The sequence below is a fragment of the Molossus molossus genome, unplaced genomic scaffold (genome assembly GCF_014108415.1).
Source record: "Molossus molossus isolate mMolMol1 unplaced genomic scaffold, mMolMol1.p scaffold_m16_p_19, whole genome shotgun sequence".
Taxonomy (NCBI): Eukaryota; Metazoa; Chordata; class Mammalia; order Chiroptera; family Molossidae; genus Molossus; species Molossus molossus.
Window position 1 is genome coordinate 48,082,428 of NW_023425354.1, and position 20,392 is coordinate 48,102,819.

General features: G+C 50.0%; 3 protein-coding genes across 4 annotated transcripts; all 3 read left to right on the plus strand.

Moving 5' to 3' along the window:
* The first annotated feature begins 956 nt into the window (after positions 1-956).
* On the plus strand, positions 957-8,361 carry TNFSF12 (TNF superfamily member 12). Its single transcript, XM_036269372.1, has 7 exons — positions 957-1,204; positions 1,365-1,412; positions 1,957-2,032; positions 2,569-2,622; positions 2,708-2,743; positions 7,272-7,396; positions 7,594-8,361. Exons 1-7 carry the CDS (start codon positions 1,046-1,048, stop codon positions 7,843-7,845), a joined length of 750 nt encoding a protein of 249 aa, XP_036125265.1. The 5' UTR covers positions 957-1,045; the 3' UTR covers positions 7,846-8,361.
* A 417-nt stretch (positions 8,362-8,778) lies between these two features.
* On the plus strand, positions 8,779-11,379 carry TNFSF13 (TNF superfamily member 13). The gene is made up of 6 exons (XM_036269373.1): positions 8,779-9,787; positions 10,128-10,206; positions 10,358-10,405; positions 10,544-10,662; positions 10,883-11,021; positions 11,270-11,379. Exons 1-6 carry the CDS (start codon positions 9,533-9,535, stop codon positions 11,377-11,379), a joined length of 750 nt encoding a protein of 249 aa, XP_036125266.1. The 5' UTR covers positions 8,779-9,532.
* A 1,147-nt stretch (positions 11,380-12,526) lies between these two features.
* On the plus strand, positions 12,527-20,173 carry SENP3 (SUMO specific peptidase 3). 2 transcript variants are annotated; one of them, XM_036269890.1, is made up of 11 exons: positions 12,527-12,762; positions 13,606-14,325; positions 15,365-15,604; positions 15,701-15,812; positions 16,196-16,343; positions 16,470-16,517; positions 16,881-16,958; positions 18,625-18,762; positions 18,929-19,012; positions 19,131-19,181; positions 19,623-20,158. In XM_036269890.1, the coding sequence occupies exons 2-11, from the start codon at positions 13,617-13,619 to the stop codon at positions 19,731-19,733; spliced, it is 1,719 nt and encodes a 572-aa protein (XP_036125783.1). In that variant the 5' UTR covers positions 12,527-12,762; positions 13,606-13,616; the 3' UTR covers positions 19,734-20,158. The 2 variants fall into 2 exon arrangements, with proteins under 2 accessions (XP_036125783.1, XP_036125782.1); XM_036269889.1 differs by having other exon boundaries at positions 12,576-12,762; positions 16,196-16,517; positions 19,623-20,173.
* Positions 20,174-20,392: the final 219 nt, after the last annotated feature.

The following is a 20,392-nucleotide window of genomic DNA, read 5'->3' on the forward strand; positions in this document are numbered from 1 at the left end:
GGCAGAGATAACATCTAGGCCTCAGTTGTATTTCAGCTCCAGGCCCAGAAAAGCAGCAAAATCAGGTGGGCAATGCCAGGACCACCTTCAATGACTAATGACCCCCTGCCCTGTCGCTGACCAATCAGGAGAGACCATAACCCTGAAAGGGCACACATGGAAAACTGTTGAATAATCTGCTGAAACCCTCCCCTGAGACCTCCTAAAATTCCAGCCTGCAAGAGAGAGATAAGAGCCCTTAGGACAAAGGACCCAGCCCACGTGCCTTTTCCTTTCCCCTCTTCTTCCCCCACAGGCCTGTACCTCCTAAGATTTGCAATCAGGGGAGCAATGGGAAGCAGCAGCTCCTCCTGGGCAAACCCCTTGACCCTATCTCTAAGGCCCCCTTTTCTCTGACTTTCCAGTGACCTAAAGCCACCTGGCCTCTGCTCATTTCTTTCCAATAAAATTTTTAAAGAACCAAAGCAGCCCAGCCTAAGGCTCTACTGTTGCCTCTTCTATGCTAAACTCTTATTTGTTACCCTCATAATCACCTGGACTTGTATTGTGAAATCTTTCCTGTAGGAAGTTAAGAACCCACACACTACCAGTTGGCCCTAACGCAGACCGCTCTGGCCAGGTCTCCTGGCTTGTAACTGGCAGGACCAGATGGCGGGAGTTGCAGGCGTTGCATGACCACAGCACACGGACCTGAGTGCGTGACCACCAGCACACGGACCTGAGTGGAGTTTCTGCTCATTTTTGTCTTCACTCCTCTCTGGCCGTGGGCGTGAAGAGCCCTCACACCCCATCGTGGCTGGCTGCACACTCACACAAACATCACCCCTGCTTTTACACTCCAGGAGGCATGCACTCCGCTCCGTGAATAGCCCTCCGAGTTTAATCACACAAACAGTGTCCGGCTTCCTGTCCTCATCCCCGCCCTCCCGCCTGGTTTCCCTTGCCCCTCCCTCTCCCCAGCCCGATCCTCCCGCCGGCTCCCCCTCCCCTGATCCCTCGGGTCCCGGGATGGGGGAGCGGTGAGGCAGGCATAGCCCCCGCCCCCATGGCTGCCCGTAGGAGCCTGAGGCGAAGGGGGCTCAGCGGGGAGCCAGGCACCGCCTTGCTGGCCCCACTCATGCTGGGCCTGGGCCTGGCGCTGGCCTGCCTTGGCCTCCTGCTGGCCGTGGTCAGCCTGGGGAGCCGGGCATCGTCATCTGCCCAGGTGAGGCCCTGCTGCACACCCCTCCCTGGGTAGATGAGGAGCAAAGTCTACAGAGCAGTTTATGAGGCTGGGTGGGCTAAGGGCAAGGGGCCAGGAAGATGGGTGGAGCGGGAGATGTCAGGTGGAGAAGGACAGGGTGACACTACCTCCTTCCCATCAGGAGCCTTCCCAGGGGGAGCTGGTGGCAGAAGAGGACCAGGACCCTCTGGTGAGTGGTTGAGAGTGCAGATTGCAGGCTGCTGGGCATGGGAAATGTGTGTGAGCTGAGGATGCAGGGAGTGCCCTGGCTGTGTCAGCCATTCGTGGGTACATGAGAAAGAGAGAATGACAACTGTGTGTAAGGGGTTTGTGCTGGATTTGTGTTACCTGAATAAAAGCATTATTGGCTGAGGGTGAAGTGGAGGTGTGAGGTATGGTAGCCTGCTGTGGAAGAGGGACACTGGTTGTGTGTGTAGGGTGTGTACCCACTGTGCACTCTGAATGGGCGTGTGTGCAATGTGCCAATTGCTTGCAGAGTCTGTGCTGGTTGTGGGGTGGGGAAGTATGGTTGGTCTCTGGAAGGGGTGAGAGCTGAGACCTGACCCCAGGAACTTGCCTGCCCTTGGCCTCAGCCACTCTTGGCTGAGGGCTCCATCCCTTCCCAAGACCTCTGTGCTTGTCTGTGCCTCTCCTAATGGCCTCTCTCAACTCAGTTTATATCTCTGGGAATCCCTGGTGAGACTCTGATTTAGCCCTGCCCTTAATTCCCATAGGAACTGAATCCCCAGTCAGAGGAGAGCCAGGATCATGTGCCTTTCTTGAAACAACTGGTTCGGCCCCGAAGAAGTAGTAAGCATCTCTTTATTTCAACCTTAGGAACAATCATAGTGGCTGGTCTATGGTGGCTTCTGGATTCATTATAGCTTTTGTTCATAACAGCCATATGAAGTGGGCAGAGCAAAAAAACATTATCCTCACTTATGGATGGAGAAACTGAGACAAAGAAAAAGGGGGGTTCAGGGTCATGATATAGACAAAGTGGGGGAGTCAGAGACCTGGATCCCAATAAGCAGAGACTTGTGAATGGGATAACCATGTGACCATATATTCAGGTTTGTGGGAGACTGTCCTGGCTTACACCGGTTATCTCAGTGTGATTTTTAATAGCATCCCTTTTGCTCTCAGAAGCAACCCAATTTGGATGATAAATTATATAGTCAATCTACTTATGTAGCAAAACAAGGCCCAAGGTTCTGAGGCCAGAAGTTTGGACAAGAATGAGGATGCCAGGGTTCTTAGAGGGAACTGGGACTGGGGGAGTAGCTCCTGGCTCCCCAGACGTGTGGGGGGGCTGCTTTACCTATCTGTCTTTTCTTGATTCTCAGCACCTAGAGGCCGGAAAACACGGGCTCGCAGAGCAATTGCAGCCCACTATGAAGGTGGGTGATGGGTGACCCATGCCCAGGGAGGAGGAAAGGCAGAGGGACAGGGCAGGTCTCACCAACCCTTTCCTGTGTCTTACAGTTCACCCACAGCCTGGACAGGACAGAGCACAAGCGGGTAAGACCCTATCCCCACCTCTGAGCTTTTCCCTAACACCTACAGAACTGGCCTCCTAGAAAGGGGGCCCCTCAAAACCTTGACCACCCCCATCCCTGCCTTCAGCTTCAGAACCCCAGAAACCAGTTTGGGAAAGTCCTCAGGGTTCAGTTCTCTCAGCTCCCAAATTTTGACTTTGTGACCAAGGCATGGAACCCCAGGAGGACTGCTTCCCCTTCCAGAACCTAGGCAGATTCCCCCACCAAACCAGCAGCCTAGCTCCTCCTTAGTCATCACTCTTCTCCAAGAAGCACCTTTGATTTTTTTTTCTCTTCTTCCCCCTCCATATACTCTGATCATTTTTCTCAAAATGCTTCTTGTCTCTGCTCTTCTTTTCCATCCCTAACCTACCCCCACCTCACGACCATGACATCAGAACCTCAAACCCAGTCTCAAATCCTTTCCCCATTCCAGACTCTCCCACCCCTATTCTGTCCCCATTCCAGACTCTGCCACTCCTACTCTGTCTGCCTACTGTCCCCATTCCAGACCCTCCCACCCCTATTCTGTCCCCATTCCAGATTCTCCCACCCCTACTCTGTCTCCCTACTGTCCCCATTCCAGACTCTCCCAACCCCTATTAGTCCACTCCTTCCCTGCCTGGCTTCCAGGCTCTCATGGTCTCAACCTCTTTTTCCTGCACATCCTTATGCATGCTCCACACTTGTTGGGCTGACTCCCCTTTCCCATCAATGTGCCTCTTCTGGACATTTCACATACTTTTCCCTGACCTGGAATGCCCTTCCATGTGACAGGCCAGGAGGCAAGACATGAAGGTGACTTGGTCTAGGAGGTTGGTAGCTGAGATGGAGAGAAGTGAGTAGATTCAGCATATGGCTTGAAGATAGGGCTTATTTGTCAGTTGGATATATAGGATAAAGGTAAGGGAGGACTCAGAAATAACCTCTGGATTTTTCAGTTAGGCATCTTTGGGAGTAATGATGCCATTTGCTAAAATGGGGTTAACCAGGGAAGAAATAGGTTGAGAGGGATGTAGATTAACAGTTACATTTGAGATCTAATAATAAACAAGTGGATAGATCATAATAAAATTTGAGTTCCACAAATAGATGGCTGGACATAGTAGACAAGGCTAGGTCAGGACTAATAAAGTCAGGAGTCATTGCCATATGGATGGTATTTATTTATTTATTTATTTATTTATTTATTTATTTATTTATTTATTTATTTATGTTTTAATCCTCACCCAAGGATATTTTTCCATTTTTCTTCAGATAGAGTGGGAGGGAGGGAGAGAGAGAAAGAGACAGAGACAGAGAGGGAGAAAGAAAGAAACATCAATGTGAGAGAGACACATCAACCAGTTGCCTCCCCGCACTACCCCGACCAGGACCGGGGACGAACCGTAACCGAGGTACATGCCCTTGACCGGAATCGAACCTGCAACTCTTTGGTCAATGGGCTGATGTTATAGCCACTGAGCCAGCCAGGGCCATATGGATGGTATTTAAAGCTAGCTATAGGACTGGATGAGAACCAGTGGAAAGAAGGGCCCCACGAGCGAAGCCCTGAGGCTCCTGGACATCCAAAAGTGGAGCAGAGGAGGAGAACCCAGCAGAGACTGAGAAGTGGCCAGAGAGGGGGAAGAAAGCCATGGAGCGTAGTGTTATAGAACCTAAGATAATACTTGGTTTCAAGAAGGATGTGGCTGTCTGTGTTGAATGCAGCTGAGAGGTCACATGAGATGAGAACAGAGAAATGACTGCTGGGTTTGCTAATATCAAAAGTCAACTGGTGACCTTGACAAGGGCAGTTTCTGTGGCATAGTTAGGATGGAAGCCAGCGTGTATTGGGTTAAGAGAAAGCCTGAAATAGGAATTGGAGATAGTGACAGCCTTTTCCAGAAGTTTCTCTTAACAGGAGCAGAGAAATGGGCTAGTAGGTGGAGGGTGATGTGGATCAAGGAAAGGTTTAATCCTTTTAGTGATAAAGAATACTACCTGAATCTTAGCTAATGCTTATTGTGTTCAATCTCATCTCATCTTCACAATGGTTTTAAGGAAGATATTTTGGTCATTTTATAGATGAAGCTTACTTAACTTGTCTGAGGTCATGACTATACTAAGTGGTAGAGCTGGGATTTGGACCCAGCTAGAATGTGCTTATGTACTGGACTCTCAGTGAGAAGTGGCAGGTGCCAGACTGGAGGGAGGTGGGTCAGAGTTAAGTGGCAGAGTTGCTAGGAACTGGTAATGATGGGGGAATAACGTTGGTGAAGAAAAGGGAGACACGGTACCTGGTAGGAGGTAGGAACATGAGCCAAATGTAAAATACAGACAGTAAAGCAAATTTGGGTTGGGGGACAAGCTCAGTTTTGGTTAAGATGAGTTTGAGGTGCCTGGGGCTATTCAGATGGCCATAGTTAGCAGGGTGAGAAAGGGGAGGGCTGGAGGCTCAGATTTGAGTCTGCATGGTAAAGGCCCCAGTAGCCCATAGGTGAGGATGAAAATACCCGGAGAGCATTACATTTTCCTTGAGAAAGTAATAAGGATGGGGCCCTGGGACTGGTAGAGCATGAGGAGTTAAGGAAGGCAGCTGCTGAGGCTGCAGAGATCAGCCAGTGAGGTCCAGGAGAGCAGCCTGTGGACCCAAACAGAGAACTGTTGGGCATGTTTACCTCCTTCCCCCTATCTTCCTAGTGTCTGCTGGGCACTCACTCAGAGCAGCCCAAGGTCCCGGTACAAGGATACAGTGGTGAATAGGATCATTGTTCCTGCCCTTTTAAGGGAGTCAGACCCCAAACTGTCACATATATAAATAAACCAGATGATTTCCCATGTTGGTGACTGCTTTGAAAGAAACAGTGTTGTGCCCAGCCAGTGTGGCTCAGTGGTTGAGCGTTGACCCATGCACCAGGAAGTTGAGGGTTCAATTCCCAGTCAGGAAAAAAAGTTTTTTTTAAAGAAATGGTGTTGTGGTGAAGATATTAATGGAGGCAGGGCTGGGTCTGGCTATTTTATTTTATTTTAATATATATATTTTTCTTTTTCTTTTATTGGTTTTAGAGAGAGAAGAAGGGAGAGGGAGAGAGAGATAGAAACATCAACGAGAGAGAACATTGATTGGCCGCCTCCTGCATGCCCCCCACTGGGGATTTGACCTACATCCTGGGCATGTGCCCTGACTGGGAATAAAACCAGTGACCTCGTGGTGCATGGCTTGATGCTCAACCACTGAGCTATACCAGCCGGGCAAGGGTCTGGCTATTTTAAACTGGGTAGCCTGGAAAGGCCTCTCAGATGAGTTGAGACTTGATTGACAGAAGATGCCAGGCAGGGCAGAGTGTTCTAGAAGAGGGAAGAATAGTACAAAGCCTGGCAGAGACCAGGAACTTAGTTCTCAGTAGGAACAGAAAGAAGGCCACAGTGGGCGGAGTCTTGTGAATTGGAAGAGTGTGTGAAATTAGATTGCGGAGACAGATGGGGTGGTGGTGGTGGAGGACCTGGGAAGCCACTTGAGGTCCTGCTGTATCATTTTATTATTTATCTTATTTGCAATTTCCTATTATCCTAGCTCTAGATTTTTTTGGTAATGGCTTTATTGAGACAAAGCTGTTCTCATATACCATACAATTCACCCATTTAAAGTGTATGATTAAATGTGTTTTTATTATATGTATACAGTTGAGCAACCATCACTACAGTAATTTTAGAACATTTTCATCCCCTCAAAAAGAAAGCCTGTACCCGTTAGCCATTATCCCTTTTCTCTGATCCCTCCCCCCACTAGCTCTAAGTAACCACTAATATACTTTCTGTCTCTTTATATTTGTTTGGACATTTCATTGAAATCATATGCTATGTTGTCCTTTATGTCTGAAAGCACTTAGCATAATATTTTCACAATTCGTATCATTTTAAAAATAATTTTTCTTTATTGATTTAAGAGAAAGAGAAAGGGAGAAGGAGAGAGATAAAGACATCAGTGAGAGAGAACATCCACTGGCCGCCTCCTGCATGCCCCCCTTTGGGGATAGGGCCCACATCCTGGGCATGTGCCATGACCCAGAATCGAACTGGCGACTTCTTGGTGCATGGGTTGACGCTCAACTGTTGAGCCACACCAGCCGGGCTCATTTTGTTTTTTAATTTTTTAATTTTTTGTTTTTTAATTTTAATAATCCAAGTAACATGTGATTCAAGTAATGTATGTATACATTCTCAAAGTAAAAGAGGCAAACACTATACACATATAAAAGCCCCCACACTTCTCCTTCAGTCCTATTCTTCTCCCCAGAAGTGGCTGGTGACAGTTTGCTGTGTGGCTCTGGTCACATATGTTGATTTCTTTACATAACTTCCCATTACCCTATGGGCTCCATAGGCCATGGGACCTCCCTTGACCTGGGTCATCTATGTATCTTCTGGGTAACAAGGGCCTTAAAGGTTTATAAACTCAAAGGGTGTCTCAGGAATGTATGAAAGTGTTGTGAAGGGACTTTCCCCTACCTTTGAACATCCACATTCAGGTGTAGACGGGACGGTGAGTGGCTGGGAGGAGGCCAAAATCAACAGCTCCAACCCACTGCGCTATGATCGCCAGAGCGGGGGATTTATAGTCACACGAGCTGGGCTCTACTACCTGTACTGTCAGGTAAGCCTCACCTGGCTCCATGGGTAAAGCAGGAACTGAGGGAGAAGGGTTTGGTTTCGAGGGTGGGGGCAAGCTAAAGGTGGGGTGGGGTAGTTTGGGGTCTGGGCTGGAGAGGATATCTGGGTCTCTAAGGAAATGTGAAATTGAGATGAGGGCAAGCAGAGGCCTGGACTCGGCCACTCGCTCCCTGCCCCCAGGTGCACTTTGATGAGGGAAAGGCTGTCTACCTGAAGCTGGACTTGCTGGTGGATGACACCCTGGCCCTGCGATGCCTGGAAGAGTTCTCTGCCACCGCTGCGAGTTCCCTTGGGTCCCAGCTCCGTCTCTGCCATGTATCCGGGCTGTTACCCCTGCGGCCAGGGTCCTCCCTACGGATCCGCACCCTCCCCTGGGCCCAACTCAAGGCTGCCCCTTTCCTTACCTACTTTGGACTCTTCCAAGTTCACTGAGGGGCCCTGGTCTCACTGCGGTTTTCCCAGGCCGCTGGCTCCCCACAACAACTCTCTGAGCACCCCAGTCCCCTCTGCCCCACCCTGAGCTGCTCCTCCCTTCAGACTTGCCTCTCCCTGGGTAGGCTGCCAGGGCTTGTTCACGTGTTTTCCATGGCACACAAATATTCTCATTCATCTCTGACAACCCCTTCCCCCATCTCTGATCCTCCACCTCACTAGCTCCAGAACCCCTGATCTCTGACACCCTCATTTATCTTCTGACTCCCCACCCTGGCCACAACCCCCTGGGACACTGTGTTTACTATACTCTGGGTGAGGATGGGTTCCGGTACCCCTCTCAGGCACTAAGAGGGGCTGGAGACCAGAGAGACTGGGACTTGGCCAGGAGTTCCCGAATGTGAGGGCTGAGAGACCAAGACAACTCCTCCCTGAAAATTCCCTGTGGATTTTTAAAACAGATATTATTTTTATTATTATTATGACAAAATGTTGATAAGTGGAAATTAAAGAGAATAAGTCATGGTTGCTCTTCTTATTGGGGTTTAGGGGACCTTCTCAGGGTAGCCAAGAGCCCTGGTCTGGGCATTGGGGAGTGGGGTGCAGAACACCTGGAATTCCAGGGCAACACACAGACTTGGGAGTGGGGACCCACATGCCTCTGACCCCCAAGGTGTGAGCAGAGAGTGGAAAGGCAAACTGCTAAGCAAAAAAGTGAGTTCTCTGCCCAAGGTCCAGCAGAAGTGGCCTCATTTACCTGGGAGGCGGGCTTCCTCCTTTGGGTAATCCCTGGCTGGGAGAAACACAGGCCCTTCCTCTTGGCAGCCTCCGGGCATTCAGCAGGTGTTGGCACAAAGCCCTGACTGGGATGTTGGGTGGGAGCAGGCCTCAAGGGGGTTTCAGGGTCAGTAAGCAGGACATTTGGGCCCAGCAACATGGGAACCTCGACCCTAGGATCCAGGGGAGGGAATCCTACAATGGTACCGTGCTTAGAGCTGTCTTTTTCTCTTCATCCAGAGCCTTATGTAAGCTTTTCTCGGGAAACAGGAAGTCCTGTTTGCCAAGTTCAGCACAGGGAGTAGTGCAGGCCTTATTCCAACACACCCGGCCTGGCCTTAACCCCAGATCTCAGCCAGTTTCTTGCTTCAGAGATCCTGGTTCTCTGCACTGGCTCTCTCCCCTCCTTTCTTACCTTTAGTCATTCCTAGCAAACTTCCCCAGAGATCTCTCCTGGGCCTGAGCCAGAGGGTCTTCTACCCTCATCCCTTGACCCTCAACACTGCGGAGCTTGTCCCTTCATCCTTGCTCCTGGCACCATGCCCCACAGCCAGCCAACATCCCCTCCCCCACTTCTGGGGCCGCCCCAGGGTTCCTGTGCTTTGGCCGCTCCTCCTGGGTGTCACTGGCAGCCCCGTGCTTCCTAGAGAGACTGGCGCTAAATTCTCCTAAGGCTGGAGGAGGGTGGGGGTCTCAAGACAACACTGGCCCCACAGCCAAGTGCCAGGAGCACCAACAGTTACCCTAGCTTGCTTTCCTACTCCTTCCTTTTAATTCTCAAGTTCCTTTTTATTTCTCCCTTGCGTAACGCCCTTCTTCCCTTCTGCACCACTGCCTGCACCCCCACCCTCCCTGCTACCTCCTTGCCACCCACTCCTGAGGCCACAGCTGTTGGCAGGGCCCCCAGCTCATGCCAGCCTCATCTCCTTTTCTAGCCCCCACAGGGCCCCCAAGAGACATGGGGGGCCGGGTCCGAGAGCCGGCACTCTCAGTTGCCCTCTGGTTGAGTTGGGGGGCAGCTCTGGGGGCTGTGGCTTGTGCCATGGCTCTACTGACCCAACAAACAGAGCTGCAAATCCTAAGAAGAGAGGTGACCCGGCTGCAGATGACTAGAGGGCCCTCTGAAAAGGGGGAAGGGTATCCATGGCTGAGCCTCCAGGAGCAGGTGAGTGAGGGGGAAGGGTGTCTGGGAGAGAAGAATTGGTGGCAGGGTCGTCTCTGGCACTCTTGGTTCTAGCTTCCTGGTCTGCAAAGTTTCTAGTGGGTACAAGAGAGGGTCCCAGGTTTGGAGGTCAAAAGAGCAGCCATTCCAGGAAAGGAAATTGTTAAAGATTAATGCTTCTCGTACCTACCAGATCCTGGAGGACAGCCAGCACCAAGACAGGCTGCTAGGGAAAGGTGCATAAGAGATGTGAGGCATTCCTGGGGCAGGGGGAGGGCTGGGAAGAAAGGTTGTCTGGGACCCTTGCATCTTCACCTAACCCTGACTTTCTTCCCGTGCACAGAGCCCCGGCAGCCTGGAAGCCCTGGAGAATGGGGAGAGATCCCGGAGAAAGAGAGCAGTGCTCACCCATAAGCAGAAGAGTGAGACCTTCAGGGTGCAGATGGGTGGGAGGTGATCAAGTAGCATGAAGACTTGGAGACTGTTACCCCAAGTCAGGGTGAGGGTGGAGGGCTGACAACAGGGCAAGTGGGGTAGGTGAACATTGCTGAGATTTCCCCCTTCTTTCCTCAGAGAAGCACTCAGTTCTGCACCTTGTTCCCATTAACATTACCTCCAAGGGTGAGCACTATTTTAAATGGCTTTTGGGGGAAAGGTAAGGCCTGGGGACTTTGGGGCTGGTAATGGGGCCCAAGAGAATCTTAAAGGTGCAAAGTAAGAATGCACAGAAATCCTAACTGCCACACTCCTCACCTCCAGAGGATTCTGATGTGACAGAGGTGATGTGGCAACCAGCTCTTAAGCGTGGGAGAGGTCTGGAGGCCCAAGGATATGTGGTTCGAGTCTGGGACACTGGAGTTTATCTGCTGTACAGCCAGGTAACCCCAAACAAACGTTAAGCCTCACATGGGAGCTTGGGGGCCTGTAGGCCTGTTCTTCCAGAGCCTTATGCCCTAGTACTGAGGATTCTCAACCTTCTGTTCATACCAAACTTAGAAGACCCTCCTTTATTCCTTGGCTCCCTTGTCAGCACTCCTGACGCCTCCCAGAACTGAAAACCATCCTGTTTTTTTCAACATCTCCTCCCTTCCTTGCCAGGTCCTGTTTCATGATGTGACTTTCACCATGGGTCAGGTGGTGTCAAGGGAGGGCCAGGGAAAGCAGGAGACTCTATTCCGATGTATACGAAGTATGCCCTCCAACCCAGACTGGGCCTACAATAGCTGCTACAGTGCAGGTAACAGCTCTGTGGGCAGTGGGGAGATGGATGTGAGAAGAGCAGGACATAACTGACCTGGGGGCAGTGGTGAGAGAGCTATGACAGAGGGTTGGAAGCCTTATGTAGAGATGGATCTAAGGAACAAAGGAGAGAGAATACCTAGGTTCTTATAGGAAGTAGAAAAAGGTTGAACTGGGGGAGGGCAAAACATCAGAGTATCTGCATGGCTGTGCTTCACTGAGCATCTATCTCCTCTCTTTTCTCAGGTGTCTTCCATTTACACCAAGGGGATATTCTGAGTGTCATAGTCCCCCGAGCAAGGGCGAAACTTAGCCTCTCTCCACATGGAACCTTCCTGGGGTTTGTGAAACTGTGATTGTTATAAAAGGTGGTTCTGGGCTTGGAAGATATAGGAGACAGCCAAAAGCTGACTAGACAAAAGACGGAATGGGAACCAACAGAGACCTCTTCTGGGTTTAACTGGAACCCTCAGCTTGATAACTCTCTGTTCCTCCCTTTTTCTTTTCCAACCTCAACCCCTAGACTTTGATTTCATGAATATTAAGGAGGTAGAATATCTTGCTTTTTTTCTCCCATCTAGCCCCATGTTCTTGGGGCTGTGGAAGGGTGGAGTGAATACCAGGCATTATCTAGACCTGCTTTGGGTCCCACTGGAATGCTTCCAGAACAGCACCACCATCTAGCGGCAGTTTGAGAGAATCATCCTGTTAGCAGAAGTCCATAAAGCCTCCCTACGCTCAGGAAAACTCCTGGTTCCCTTTGCCACACCTGCCTCGAGGTACCCTGTCTCTTCACCCCACAGGAAGCCTCATCCTCACTTTCCTAGATCTACTGCGCCTTAGTTTCCATCACTATCTCCAGAGGTGTATTTATTATGGGGGTGTCGGATGACGACGATCCCCTTGCAGCCATGTTACTCTCTGGGTTTCAAGTTTTGCCTCTCATGCTCTGCATTCCCCTGGCGTGGCAGGCCACTCCAAGCCCCTGTGGGCTGAGACGGGACGCCGGGGATCCTTGGATGAATCGTATGTCTGACGCTGGTCTTGCCTCACTCTTGAGGTCTTTTCTGCTCAAGCCCTGCTTAAAGTTAAATAAAAGAGAATAAATGATACCTCGGATCCATTTCCCCCCCTGCCGTGCCTGAGCCCCTTTCCTTCACCCACGATCTCCTGCCCTCCCGGTACTCCCCTGGCGCACCCCACTATACCAAAAGCACCCGCCCGGGTTCCTAGGACTGAGAGGAGAACCACGCAATCTGGCACCATGGCACGCGCAGGCGCAAAAGGACGAGTGGTGGGGTCGTCGCGCGCAGCATAGGTCAGTGGGTGTGCGTAAGCGCAGCCCTGCGTGGGGCTCGGGGGCGGAACGATCCCGTGGCGTCTACGTTCATGGGTAGGCGGGACTAGGCGCGTGGTGGCCGCGCCGGCGCTGTTCGCCGAGTGTGACGTAGTTATCGTGCGCCGCCACCGCCGGTGGGCCTGGGGCTCGCGGGAGGGGAAACAGGAGGAGGAGGGGGAGGTGGTGGAGGTGGAAGCTGAAGCAGAGCAAGAGGCGGCCGCGGCATAGCGGCTCAGCGGCGCGGCGCGCGGCCCAGAAGCGTTGGAATCCTGAATCGAGACGCTACGCCTGAAGACAGCAGGAGTGGCGGGGCCTCCGCCGTCACCGGAGAGATGAGCCGGGAAGCCTGAGGCCGGAGACGCCCGCCCTCGGGCCCGTCAGTCCGGCTGCACCGCTCCCGGTGAGGACGCCCCTTCCCCTCCCCCCCCAGCCCTGCCCCGGCCTCTCCCATTCCTGGACCTCATTCTCACCTAACCGGGGTCCAGGAGGCCCTTGAAGGGGTTTCTTAAGGCCCTCGCGCTCTGAGCCGTCCGAGCCTGTAGGACTGTACCGGTGCTGGGACGCATTCTGGTCCCCGGGGACAGAGCAGGAGAGGGGGCTGGGCCGTCCTGGCTCGCGCGGCTCAATTCTTTCCCAGGGCCTTGATTCGGCTGCTTAAGCACCGATTCTGTTTTTCTTCAGTTTACTTTAAAATTCTTCCCTTGTCATTAAATTCTACTACCTGAACCATAACCGTGGCATCCCTATTCCCTCCCGAGATGATCTGAGCGTTCCCCCTCTGCCCAGTTCATTCCAGGATGGTAGAAAACTCCCTTCCCACACTAGAGCACGGTTTCCCTGTGGAAGTTGTGTTCTCATGTACCATGTCAAAGTATCCTCGTGCTGAGCCATATCCCTTATTTGGCTCTCAATTGGGAACACTCCTACTGTTGTTAAAACAGATTAGTACAACCTGAAAATACTGGGTTTGACCAAATAAGATCCCCAAAGCCTGCTGCTTTAGCCATTCACCCATGTCTCTATCTGGGTAGGGGAGAGATGATGGTACAGATGTTAAAGATTCCCTTGTGGACCATGTTAACCGGAAGATCTGGTTAGGTTTTTTTTGGTTTTTCCTCTCTCCTTTTTGCACCTCTCTGAGTCCTAGTTTATTTGCATCTGTTTCCAAAACAGGCATGCTGAGGAAGAAAGGCAGGATCTGGGGTACAGAATGTTTGGATTTTGACACTCCTTTTTTTTACAGGCTACTGGAAGATGAAAGAGACTATACAAGGAACTGGGCCTTGGGGGCCTGAGCCTTCAGGACCTGGCATAGCCCCAGCTTACTCAAGTCCTAGGCGGGAGCGTCTTCGTTGGCCGCCACCCCCCAAACCCCGACTCAAATCAGGTGGAGGGTTTGGGCCAGATCCTGGGTCAGGGACCACAGTGCCAGCCAGACGCCTCCCTGTCCCTCGGCCTTCTTTTGATGCCTCAGCTAGTGAAGAGGAGGAAGAGGAGGAGGATGAGGAAGATGAGGAAGAGGAAGTAGCAGCTTGGAGGCTGCCCCCCAGATGGGGTCAGCTGGGAGCCACACAGCGGCCTCGCCCTCCCCGCCCTACTCATCGAAAAATCTGCTCACAGCGCCGTCGCAGAGCTATGAGAGCCTTCCAGATGCTGCTCTACTCAAAAAGCACCTCGTTGACATTCCACTGGAAGCTTTGGGGGCGCCACCGGGGCCGACGGCGGAGCCTTGCACACCCCAAGAACCATCTTTCACCCCAGGAAGGGGGTGCGACACCACAGGTGCCATCCCCCTGCTGTCGTTTTGACTCCCCCAGGGGGCCACCTCCCCCTCGGCTGGGTCTGCTAGGTGCTCTCATGGCTGAGGATGGGGTGAGAGGGTCTCCACCAGTGTCCTCTGGGCCCCCCATGGAGGAAGATGGATTAAGGTGGACTCCAAAGTCTCCTCTGGACCCTGACTCGGGTAAGGTGGGAAGAGGGTGGAGGAGGGAATGGGGAGGGCTAAGATCCTGGAGAACCAGGAGCCTCTTGCTGTGATTAAAACTGGGCCTAAGGAAAGTAGGATGGCAGTGAGGGCAGTGGTGGTGGTGGGGGGGTCCAGAATAACTGTGCAATGTCTTAAGCCCCACTTTGAGCAGAAACAAAGTCAGGGGAGGTAGTGAAGGCTAGGATACAGAATCCTTAAGTAGGTGTTCATTCTGTGTGTAGATGAAAAGGGGAGACATGGTCTAGAAAAGTCAGTCTTACCCACTTGAAATTCCTTTTCATTTGGCCTTTGAGGATAAGGGCTCTTGCATGTGCATCTCCTTATTCTCATAGTGAGGGGATGGGACTGAGTACTGGAGTGTACATCACCTATATAGTTGTGTGGTATTCTCACTCAGAATATTTCTTTTTTGAAGAATCACACTAAACAATTTAGGCTTTCTGAGTATTTATTGAGCCTTTGCTATATGCCAGGTACTGTGCTAGGTGCATCTCTCTGACTCCTAATCTTTTCTCCTATGAGTAGAGTTGACCCTTAGAGTGGGTTTGAACTGTTTGGGTCCACTTATATTTAGAGTTGGCCCTCCGTGTCTGCGGGTTTCACATTTGTGAATTCAACCACTTGTGAATCAAAGACTATTTTGATCCGTGGTTGGGAATCCACAGATGCAGAAGCTCGACTGTATGCATTGCTCTCTGCCATTTAATGTAAGGGATTTGAGCATACGTGAGTTTTGGTATACACAGGGATCCTGGAACCAATCCCCCACGGATACTGTGGGACAACTGAATTTTGGGGGGGAGTTAAAAGTTACACACATGTGAGGGGGGTGTGGTGTTCCTAACCCCCATGTTATTCAAGGGTTAACTGTAGCAACTCTTCTTCTTTATCCCTTTATAACCTCTTAGACATGCTTATCTTATGCTGTAGGATCTCCATTCCTTAGAGTTTGTCTTCCCATTTTCCTTTGATCTGAGTCAATTTTTCATCCCCATCCTGTTCCCCTGCCCTACAGGCCTCCTCTCTTGTACTCTGCCCAACGGCTTTGGGGGACCACCTGGGACAGAAGGGGAGCGAAGTCTGGCACCCCCTGATGCCAGCATCCTCATCAGTAATGTGTGCAGCATCGGGGACCATGTGGCCCAGGAGCTTTTTCAGGGCTCAGATTTGGACACTGCAGAAGAGGCAGAGCAGCCTGGGGAGAAAACTGGCCAGCATAGCCCCCTGCGGGAGGAGCATGTGACCTGCGTGCAGAGTAAGGAACCCTGGAGGACCTAGTCTCTTTCCTCAGCGGACTCCTAGATCAGAGTCTGGAGGTCTTACTCTAGTACTCTCTCCCTCCTCCATTCAGGCATCTTAGATGAATTCCTTCAAACTTACGGCAGCCTCATCCCCCTTAGCACTGATGAGGTAGTAGAGAAATTGGAGGACATTTTCCAGCAGGAGTTTTCTACGCCTTCCAGGTGAGGCATGAAAGAGATGCCCTTTAGAAAAGGGTTGGGATTTAGGGGATGGGGAGAGAATGCTGCTGCTTTTTCTGTCATAGGGATGTACTTGGGAAGAAGGAGGAAGCTAGAACTGAAGCAGGGTAATCTGCAGGCAAGGTGCCAAGTCCCTGTAAGCCGACTGGGAGGGTCTTTGCCTGGGATCCTGAAATACTGTATATATCTGAGTGTTCATATGCTTCTTTCTGAGGAGTAGGCCTTTGGCAGGTCTCGAAAGGACCCTTGACACAAAAAAGAGGGAGGGGAGGGATTAGTTTAGCTCTTATCATAGACAATAGAAGGTACTTCTGTGTGCCCTAGCCCCCTTGTCTTTTGAGTGACTCCACCCTTGGCCTACTCAGGAAGGGCCTGGTGCTACAGCTGATCCAGTCATACCAGCGGATGCCAGGCAATGCCATGGTGAGGGGCTTCCGAGTGGCCTATAAACGGCATGTGCTGACCATGGATGATTTGGGGACCTTGTATGGACAGAACTGGCTCAATGACCAGGTGAGGAGGAGAGAAATAGGCCCAAGAGGGGATTCAAGGAGCAGGGTGTCGGGGGCCCTCTTCATGGGTGATCCTTGTACCCATGTCACACCCTCCATGGCAAGTTGCCTCCCATCTTCTCCACAGGTGATGAACATGTATGGAGACCTGGTCATGGATACAGTCCCTGAAAAGGTAGGCCTAACCAGTTACTTTAGTCCCTTTCGTCTGTCCCATTTTACATAAAGAGGGCCCTAGTTTCTGGGTAGAGGTGGTAGAAGGTAATCTGTTAAATTCAAGTCCATAATCTTGGTCCTGAACTTAACAATGCTATTTCTTTTCCCCAGTCTTTAGTGTTTTTCCGCTATGGTTAACCCACAAATTGGGATGGGAAGCTCTAAGATAAAGTTAAAAACAAGTTTGTTTGTTTGTTTTTTATCCTCGGTGAATTGGAGTGCAGGTTGTTGAAAGCAGTCCTTAAACCCATAATGAAATGGAGAGGACACTTGAAGGGCCTGAGGTTTTATTTCATCCAACTCTTTTTTATCATTGGCACAGGTACATTTCTTCAACAGTTTCTTCTACGATAAACTTCGTACCAAGGGTTATGATGGGGTGAAAAGGTGGACCAAAAACGTGAGTTATGAAGTCACATCTACTTATGTTAATAGCTTGCCTTTGAAGAATTAGAGTTCTATTTTTATGAGCTCTTTCCTGAACCCATTCATTCAGTCCTTCAAATATTTATTAAATGTCTTCTTTGTGCTAGGTACCATTCTAGGCACTAAGGATACAGGGTCAAACAAGGAAACCTTCTTGCCTTTATAGGGTGAGAATAAATAAATAAGTTGAGTTTCAGCTGATGATAAATGCTGTGAACAAATTAAAATAGTAATGTAGTAGCATGGGAAGTGGGAACTTTATATCGGGTGATCTTGGAAGGCCTCTCTTAGCTGAGACTTGAATAATAAGCCAGCCACGTGCAGATTTGGAGGAAGAGTGTTCTAGGCAAAGGGAATAACAAGTACATGGGACACAAAGTGAGAGAGAACATTTGAGGAACAGGGGCCTGTGTGGTTGGAACAGAGTGAGCAAAGGGAAAATGATACAAAATTTGGTCACAGAGTAGATTATGTAAGGCATGGAGGGCAGGGTAGATTTTATTCCACGTGTACTGAGAAGCCATTGAAGAATTTAAAGTAGGTCGTTAAGTGCCTCATGTTTTGAACTCATTTCAAAGATAAGTTGAAAGGAGGGCAAGAGTGGAAGCAGACAAATTTAAGAGAGTAGCACAGAAGTCGACATGAGAAGCTTGGACCAGTGTGGTCATGGTAGAAATAGAAGTAGTTTTGCAAGTAGAACCAATAGGACTATCTGATAGATTAGATGTTTGAAATGAAGAAAAGATAGGAATCAAGGACAATGCCTAGGTTTTTGGCCTGTTACTAGGTGAAATACTTGGGGGAAGAAGTTTGGTGAGGGGGGAAAAAGTTCTTTTCTCCCCTCCAGTTAGTTTCCCTGCCTCCCAATTCAAAGCTCAGGATATTTCTACAGTAATGTAGGACCACTCAGCATTCCCTAATTTCTTTCCCTGGGTTCAAGAGCTTACACCCTCAGAGATCTGGAAGGCCTGCTTCTCCCAGTAGAGGCAGAGTGACATGCAGTGAAAAGAACTTCGCCTTCTATATACTTGCATTTGAGTCCCACCTCTGCCATTTCTTTTGTGATTTTGGGCCAGTTACTTTCCTTTTTCAGGCCACAGTCAGGTTCATTGTTAGGTTGAACATGAGAACATCCTCAAAGGATTGTTGTGTTAACTGATTGAGTACTTACTAGGTGCCATGTATTGTTCTTAGTGCATTACGGATATTAACTAGTTTAATCCTCGTAACAAATAGGTGATCTAAGTGCTATTATTTTCACCCTCTTACAGATAAAGGAACTGAGGTATAGAGTTATTAAGTAGCTTGCCTATGGTCATAAATGGAGGAGTGGATTTGAACTCTGGCAGTCTGGTTCCAGAATCCTTAGCCTGGGTGCTTAGCTACTAAGCACTTGTACCTTTAATGTGTGAAAAGTACCTGGCCCATCCTGATCTATCTAGTGTTTGTTCTGACACCACTTCCTCTGTCTTGCCTTCCTTCCTAACCCCAAGAATCTAGACATCTAGATGTTGAGCCTTGTCTCGCGATTCAGGGGGTGGGTCTTGTGTTCCTTGCCTGCTTCTCCATTCTTTAGAACCTCATGGCAGTAGGCAGGACTCATGTACTGTCTTACCTGACCTCCAACACTGCCTCCTTAGGTGGACATCTTCAATAAGGAGCTACTGCTAATCCCCATCCACTTGGAGGTGCATTGGTCCCTCATCTCTGTTGATGTGAGGCGACGCACCATCACCTATTTTGACTCGCAGCGCACCCTAAACCGCCGCTGCCCTAAGGTTTGTGAGGAGGAAGGGAAAGATGGGTAGAACTGGGGAGGAGGTCCAGTGGTAAGGCATTCCAGGCAGAAGGGTGGATTTGGGGTTCTCTGAGAACTCTGAGAAGCAACCTGGGTTTGGTGCCTGTGACCACCATGAGTTCACGTCCTTTTCTTCATCTGCATAGCATATTGCCAAGTATCTACAGGCAGAGGCAGTGAAGAAAGACCGGCTGGATTTCCACCAAGGTTGGAAAGGTTACTTCAAAATGGTAAGTTTCTAGAGAAGGAGTTTAGGGTTGGTGGTGGGGATAGTGGTAAGAGACAGAGGTTGAAGCCACTTCCCTAGCAGTCTCCAGGTGAATGGCCTACCTTCTTTTTATTCTCTAGAACGTGGCCAGGCAGAATAATGACAGTGATTGTGGCGCCTTTGTGTTGCAGGTAAGTAGATGACAGTTGGGTTAATGGGGTTGGGAGGGAGATGGGAGGCTCTTCTACATCCCTCATTTGGCTCACAGCCACTTGTGGAGCAGGGAGTAATCTGATGTGATAGAATGTAGAAATCCTGGTTTCATTGGTCCTCTTCTGGCTTCCCCATCCCACATTGGTCTGGTCCGTGGTCTCTGGCTATGATATACCTGCCTCCTGACTGCACTGCAAAGTTTTTTCTTTTTCTTAACACCAGGTATTTCATGTACCAAATAAGAACATTGGATTTAGAGTCAGACTTTTTTTGAGCCCTAAGCTATAGGACCATGGCTCCTTCTATTTGTGAAATGGGCATGTTCTCTGAAAGATTGAATGAGACATATCTCATATGAAATATGTAGCACAGGGGATGCTCAGTAGGTGGTTCTCATGGCCTGCTTTGTTAACACCTAGTACTGCAAGCACCTGGCCCTGTCTCAGCCATTCAGCTTCACCCAGCAGGACATGCCCAAACTTCGACGGCAGATCTACAAGGAGCTGTGTCACTGCAAACTCACTGTGTGAGCCTCGTATCCCAGGCCTCAAGCTCATTCATTAATGGGCAGGGGGACATGGGAGACCCTTCCTTCCCAAGAAACTCCAATTCCTTTCCTCTCTTGCCTCTCCCCACCCAATTCCCTTTTATTTTTCATATTTAAATGTTTTAATTGATTTCTGTATTTTTTTTTCCTTTGAGAGAATACTTGTTGATTTCTGACATTCAGGGGGCAGCCTTGGAAAAGCCCCTTTTTCCCTCTACAGGAGAGGATGGCCTTGTGGCTGGGTGGGGCAGTGATCCCCTTCCACGTGTATGGGTGGTCCCAGGGAAATCTGTGCTGGGGGTGGTGGGCGGGCAAAGGGATTACTGCCTGCCAGATCTTCAAACTTTTTTTTATATATATATAAATGCCACGGTCCTGCTCTGGTCAATAAAGGATCCTTTGGAGATACATAGTGGTGGTCTTCCTTAAGGGGCCTCAAACTTAAGGGGTAATGTTGTAGCTCAGGCTTTCCTCCAGTCAGTGCTGTTAGGTCCCTTTTATGGGTCTTGAGACTTAAAGGGGCCTTTCCATCCCTGGCTCAGGCAGTGCCAACACCATGTTTTAGTCATCAAAAACAATCCTCTACCCAGGGGAGCAACGGATGGAAGAAGGGAGAGTAGGTAATTATCAAAAATAAGGGAG

Coding starts and splice junctions, on each gene's coding strand:
- TNFSF12 (XM_036269372.1), top strand. CDS start 1,046: ATGGCTGCCCGTAGGAGCCTGAGGCGAAGGGGGCTCAGCGGGGAGCCA. Junction 1,413..1,956: donor AAGAGGACCAGGACCCTCTG/GTGAGTGGTTGA, acceptor TAATTCCCATAG/GAACTGAATCCCCAGTCAGA. Junction 2,033..2,568: donor GGTTCGGCCCCGAAGAAGTA/GTAAGCATCTCT, acceptor CTTGATTCTCAG/CACCTAGAGGCCGGAAAACA.
- TNFSF13 (XM_036269373.1), top strand. CDS start 9,533: ATGCCAGCCTCATCTCCTTTTCTAGCCCCCACAGGGCCCCCAAGAGAC. Junction 10,406..10,543: donor CATTAACATTACCTCCAAGG/GTGAGCACTATT, acceptor CCTCACCTCCAG/AGGATTCTGATGTGACAGAG. Junction 11,022..11,269: donor CAATAGCTGCTACAGTGCAG/GTAACAGCTCTG, acceptor CTCTTTTCTCAG/GTGTCTTCCATTTACACCAA.
- SENP3 (XM_036269889.1), top strand. CDS start 13,617: ATGAAAGAGACTATACAAGGAACTGGGCCTTGGGGGCCTGAGCCTTCA. Junction 15,813..16,195: donor GAGTTTTCTACGCCTTCCAG/GTGAGGCATGAA, acceptor TGGCCTACTCAG/GAAGGGCCTGGTGCTACAGC. Junction 19,013..19,130: donor GGAAAGGTTACTTCAAAATG/GTAAGTTTCTAG, acceptor TTTATTCTCTAG/AACGTGGCCAGGCAGAATAA.